Source organism: Osmia bicornis, chromosome 8 (genome assembly GCF_907164935.1).
Source record: "Osmia bicornis bicornis chromosome 8, iOsmBic2.1, whole genome shotgun sequence".
NCBI lineage: Eukaryota > Metazoa > Arthropoda > Insecta > Hymenoptera > Megachilidae > Osmia > Osmia bicornis.
The window spans coordinates 1,576,784-1,582,781 of NC_060223.1; the positions used below are offsets into that span (position 1 = coordinate 1,576,784).

At 36.7% G+C, this 5,998-nt stretch overlaps 1 protein-coding gene across 1 annotated transcript; it reads right to left on the reverse strand.

The window, feature by feature from the left end:
- Window positions 1-5,016: 5,016 nt before the first annotated feature.
- Window positions 5,017-5,773, reverse strand: LOC114882297. The gene is made up of 3 exons (XM_029199189.2): window positions 5,389-5,773; window positions 5,235-5,300; window positions 5,017-5,145 (listed from the first exon to the last, which is right to left on the reverse strand). The coding sequence occupies exons 1-3, from the start codon at window positions 5,551-5,553 to the stop codon at window positions 5,017-5,019; spliced, it is 360 nt and encodes a 119-aa protein (XP_029055022.2). The 5' UTR covers window positions 5,554-5,773.
- Window positions 5,774-5,998: the final 225 nt, after the last annotated feature.

Consider the following 5,998-nt stretch of genomic DNA (forward strand, 5'->3'; position numbering starts at 1 on the left):
ATTCGTTAGGCGCACAACAACGCAATGTAAACAATTTCGGACGAGGCCCGCTCTGGTCTTCTCCGAGAGGTGCAGATTGCGACACTCTTCGACGTACAATCGCGAGCAACGCGTCGGCGGGTCCGCGAAGTGGTTTAGAGACGAGTTGTGTTCTAAGTTGTTCGAAAGTAGCAAATAGGGCAAAAGACTCTATCTTCGTATACTCATTTTATTTTTCATTTATTCCGATTATTATTTTATTCATTATTTTCATTCTTCAATTTAATTTTATTTCTTTATAAATACATACATTTACGTAGTTTTAGTTTAATAGACTTCACAGTAGTTCACGCGTCAAAATTGTGTATCGGTGCGATAGTTCAAGGTGTGTGCGTTCTACTCTCCTTCCTCCAAAAATTTGGCGACAAGGAAATAGCAGCGATTGAATTTGGATCACTGTACGGAATTTTTCCCCATAATCCGATGAGTCATTTCCATTACTCTTCCGGTCGTTTCATGAATATTTTATCAAGGAATTTCCAGTAGTCAAAATTGACGTAGTCAATTTTGATTGTAAGAGTCTCTTCAATTGGAAATTCCTAATTCTAAATTGTGTACCATCACATGTATTTGTCTATTTCCGGCCAATAATTGTGTGTCTCAAATCTAAATTGTTCATGAGTTAAATCTACATTTTCTTATATTTAATCGCATTATTATATTTCATTATATTTTAATATTTTACACCTATTATTATTGTATTTCAATATTTTATATATTTTATACCTTTTAATATTATATGTATTCCATTATATTTTAACATTTTTATTTTATAATATACCGTTTGATTCATTTTAATCAAATCTAATTTTCTTTGACCTAACCTTTTATTAGTCTCCTTCATAAATCCTATTATATTAGCGATCTGATGAAAGGGCCCGTATGGGACTAGAGTATCTCCGAACTTACAAATATTTAATAAATTTTCCGGCTTCACGGCGTCACACGCGCGTTACGTTATCGATAGTTGCATTGCTCGACTAACACACTACCACATTTCATACTTTTACATTCATACATCAGCTGACGCTTCCACACAGTAGCGTCACAATCACACGCGCGCGCGCCGCACGTAACAGTATCAAATTGATTTTGAATTATTAACAACCACTCTGACTTTTATAAAATTTTATTGTTACTAATGTATCTTCGTTCCAGCTGTTAATATTTCTTTGTCTTTATCTGGATTCAATTAATCAGTTTCTGTTACAGAGAAATATCTTTATAGGAAGTATGAAATAATAATATCGGATAATCGACTGGAAGAAATGTAATATAAAATCTAGCGTCCATAAATGGAGTTCAATGTATCCAATTAAGTAAAACAAGGTGAAAATGATTGAAAAGGAAAAATGATTCTTATAAGTGGTAATATTTAAACCGTACTATTTTCGAAAATTGTATTTAATCCTTTTCTGTTTCTTTCAGGCAGGTTGTAAATTTATGATTAAGGCTACATGAGCCTTATTATTTTCTTAAATTATGCTTAATCCTTTTCAGTTTTATTTTAGGAAATATTCTGATGAGGACAACAAAATCAACAAATTCATTGGACTTAATTATGTACATAGTCATTAAGATATAATCGTCAAACACTGCAGTGTTTAATTAGGAAGCGTTAGATTTAAGGGAATTTTTAATATAATTACGAGCGCTCGTATAGGTAAATATTCTTAATAGTATAAGTATGTAGGACAAATATGCAATTGCATATTTATCAATTACAGATCTGTAATCAAAATCAAAATTAAAAAATGTTACGATAGGAATAAAAAGCAAAAATCTACGTAAATATATGTATAGATAAGTAGATAGGTAGGTAGTGAATAAAAATAATGCTCCTTTTGTTGTTCGTTTGCACAACAGTCAAAAACGTTTTGCAAATGTGCATCAAGAGGATGATGGTGTTGAATAAAAATAAAAATTTGCATAAATGGAGGGTGGATGGGATGAGGTAGGGCGGGTCTCCACCCGCTGAGACCTGGGCAATCGTTATTATTTGATGACTAATTAATAACTGTATCATTATTTCTATGGTATATTTATTAATTATGCAGCAAATAATACGAGCGAATTGGCTGCGAAAATGCTTTTTTTCTATTTAATTGCTGTTACATATTTTTCAGAAACTATGCCTTTCAGATTCTGAAGTGTATCACATTGCAACTACAATTTTACGGAAATAAAATTAATAATAATGAATGCATGGTCAGTATTGTTTAATTATGTACTTATACATATAGCTATCGTAGCATACACGTGTTATTTAGGTGTATGCGAAAGGTGACGTAGTATAGCATGCCGTACTAAAACTAAATCCTTTCGTCGGCGTGCTTTTTGCCATTCTTCCGACTTATTTTTATTTTTCGGTACACGAAAAAAGTGTACGTTTTCAGGATTACTTTTGTATCCCGATGTGCACCCAACAGCTATGCTCCTTATTTTTCAATATTTTAATCTATACAATACGAAATTAATTTCCTTTAATCAAAGTTAGAAAAAACTAACCTAATATACATGTAACTATGTATTCTTTGAATAAATAATAAATAGGAAACTATCTACATATAGTATTCGGGTAAACTTTACCTCAGGGGCCCAAAAATTATGGCCTTTTTTTTTACCTTCTTGAAGTATTTTACGTATAGAATCTAAAAATTCTAGTTTTAAGGCGCGGAATTCATTGGTTCAGAAGTTATACGTGTGTAAAAGTGAGCGTTTTTAGCGTATACCGGTGTGCTGTACTCCGATGCTAACCCTTACCCTGACCATAACCCTAACCCTAACCTTAACCCTAGCAATAGTAAAGAATGTCAATTATAATAAAAATCGAATGAAAGCCAAGTTTAGACTAATTTACCTACAAATTCTGTTTTACCGACGGCGACTCCACTCATTGGACGTGATTGGACGGCAACAGGCTACAAGTCAATATGGCGTCGAAATAACCCGTGAAATACGCTAAAAACGCTCACTTTTACAAACGTATAACTTCTGAACCGATGGATTCCGCGCCTTAAAACTAGGATTTTTAGATTCTACTCGTAAAATACTTCAAGAAGGTAAAAAAAAAGGCCATAATTTTTGGGCCCCTGAGGTAAAGTTCAGCCTAGTATTCTACACTTATATACGGATACACTTACCAAACTTAATTTGGATGATGGAACGTTATTCACACCAGATATCACGTATTACGCTTACTAATTCACTTCGACTAGTTCGACTACTTCGACTCGACCTACGGATCTGTAGTTACTGCGGCCAATTAGACAGTACCGCCACCTACGATTTCTTGGCCATTACGTCGCCACGGTAATGTACATACAAGCAACGTATAAGAGTCGGATAGGCCTGGTTGATAGTTTCTGTTCGGCCTAACTTTCGATGAAACGCTGACTGTGTTCCGACTATTCGGAGTTACAATAAAATGAGGAAGGACATGAGGTGGAATTGGCGTCACCGGTAAATAAATAAAACAACTGATATATAATTAAAACAAAAAATAACTTTAATAATTCAAAACCCTGACTGACTCTACTCTACGGGTACCGGCTGTAAAAAACCCCAGTCAAAAGTGGGGAAAAAGCCTGGTCCCAGCAAACAAATTATACTAAAAGAATATATACATAAAAGGATACAACAAAATAATAGTCTAAAGCGTGAAATAAAACTAGAAATTAAAACTAACATGCACTTGCATAATCATTCAAGCCGTACTATAACAATCGAGAGCTCTCTTACCAATCGTATCGGATGGTGTCTCGCCGACGTCGCAACAAATCGTCGTGGTCCTTACCAAAAAACTACAAACCCTGATCACAGGTAACGTCCCGGCAAAGAGGACAAAGTGGCCGTAAAAAACGCACCACTAACTGCACGGCTAGCCAGGTGGGCAGAATCAACCGATCGCAGAACTGTGCGCACAGTTAGCCGTCTGAACCACCCACAAGATCGCCCGGCCGTGCAGATAAAATGACAGCACCTAGTTGCTTCAACAAGAGGACCCACGCCCGACAGCCACAGCGCACGTCAACGAACACCACCAGTCCAAGATCCAAAACACAATTCACTCTTTAAAAGATTTGGGAAAACTCAGAAAACTCTGGGAAAACACCCGCACAAATTGACCGATCACGGTTCAATGCGCGGGCCCGATCCCGGGCCATACCCCGCCACCACCACCGACACGCCGCCCGCGCCTGCGCAGGGTTGCGTGACATCGTCCAACCGCAGACCCTCGCACAGCGCCAAATTTAAAAACAACCGCTCGAGCAAGTATGCAATCGCGCGACGCGAACAGACTGTTTTACCGACGCGGAATTCGAAGTTCGGCTTCCATGCTAGCATTGCCTTAAGGTGATGCGAGCGTCGAGGCCGAACTCCGAATTCCGCGTTGGTAAAACAGTCAACGTTTCATCGAAAATTAGGCCGAACAGAAACTGATTTTAACGCCACCTCAGTTATCGCATCCAACTAACGGCATGCAATGCTACGTCACTTTTCGCATACACCGAAATGACACGGATGCTACGATAACTATATTAAAATATAAAATACGATACTGTACACATGACCTGTGAAATATATGAATGACCTAACTCCTTCAGGCAAATGTTATATACATATACATTTCTTGTAATATAACATAACCAAGGGAAGAATATTCCTACAAATCTTATGTCTAAAGTTATTTTTTTTATGTCCCGATATTGTACCCCGAATTCCTACAAAATAATATGTCCCGAGAAAGAGTGTGAACGAGAGGAGAGTGATTGATGTGAGATAATGAGAGGCAGAAAGAGAATTAGAGCGATTGTGGGTGGGTATACGTGAAAAGGCGAATAATAAAGATTATAGTAATTTGGGCACAAATCCCGTTTATTTCCTACAGGAAAAGGAATATGGGAATAAATGATAATAACATAATTTTTGTTAAATATTATATATTTTTTTATAAATATAATATTAATAATAATTTTAATTAATTACAGCTCCTGTTCTTTCACGACCGCGACCGCGACCTTGTAGTGGCATTTTCTGCCGCCGCAGCCGGTTTAATGTTCTGCGCATCTTTCGAATTCGCAGCCGCTCTATGGACCTGATTGACTGGAAAAATAAATATTATGTTATTATTCATAAACAGTGGATAGAAGAAGGAAGTGACGTAGAAACAGGAACGTAAAAAAACGACTTACTATATGCTCTTTTGGCTCATCAGGCTCGTACAAGTGTAACAGCTGCGACCGCTGTGCCTGTGCCGTCTGTTGTGGAAAAAAAATTGTTATTATATATGTATAAATAAAGAATATCAGAAATCGTACAAACATGAACGTAAAAAAAACGACTTACGATATATCCATCATGTTTTCCTTGTTTTAACATTTCGAGGTTTTTTTGTATATCCAGTATTTGCTGCTGCAGCTGCAGCAGCAGGTCCGGCTGCGGTTTCCGCGGTTCCTGCGGCTGCGTCCGCAACCGCAGTTGTTGTACCTGCTGCTGCAGCTGCAACAGCATTTCCGGCTGCGGTTGCTTAGCTTCTTCTTTGTACTCTTTATCATCTAAAAATATATATATAATGAAATAGAAATGGATACATATATAATAATATAAAAATAGAAATTAAACATGGGTGATACTCCGGAAGACAAAAGCGTGAATTTGTTAGTGAATGTATGTGTGGCCAACTTCACTGCAACAAATATAACAGACGATTATTCTAATGCAAGAATTCTTTCAGAAACCGTTGCAATAGTCGTCTGTTTCATTGTCTCGTGAACACGCGTCTAGAAAAGGCAATTTTCTAACTTTTTTATTTCAGCCTGTAATGAAAGTTTAAAATATGACATTTGTAAAAAATATGTCATGTGTATGCTAAAAATTTCATCGAGATCGGTCAATGCACTGAGAAGTTATAACTAATTTATTTCTGAAAATCGTGACTTTTCATGTAAGAAGTCGC

What these genes read in the sequence shown, in the direction of transcription:
- LOC114882297 (XM_029199189.2), bottom strand. Translation starts at nt 5,553, where the DNA reads ATGCTGTTGCAGCTGCAGCAGCAGGTACAACAACTGCGGTTGCGGACG. An exon ending in GAAAACATGATGGATATATC is followed by an intron (nt 5,301 to 5,388) that starts GTAAGTCGTTTT and finishes TTTCCACAACAG; the next exon opens with ACGGCACAGGCACAGCGGTC. An exon ending in ATGAGCCAAAAGAGCATATA is followed by an intron (nt 5,146 to 5,234) that starts GTAAGTCGTTTT and finishes TTATTTTTCCAG; the next exon opens with TCAATCAGGTCCATAGAGCG.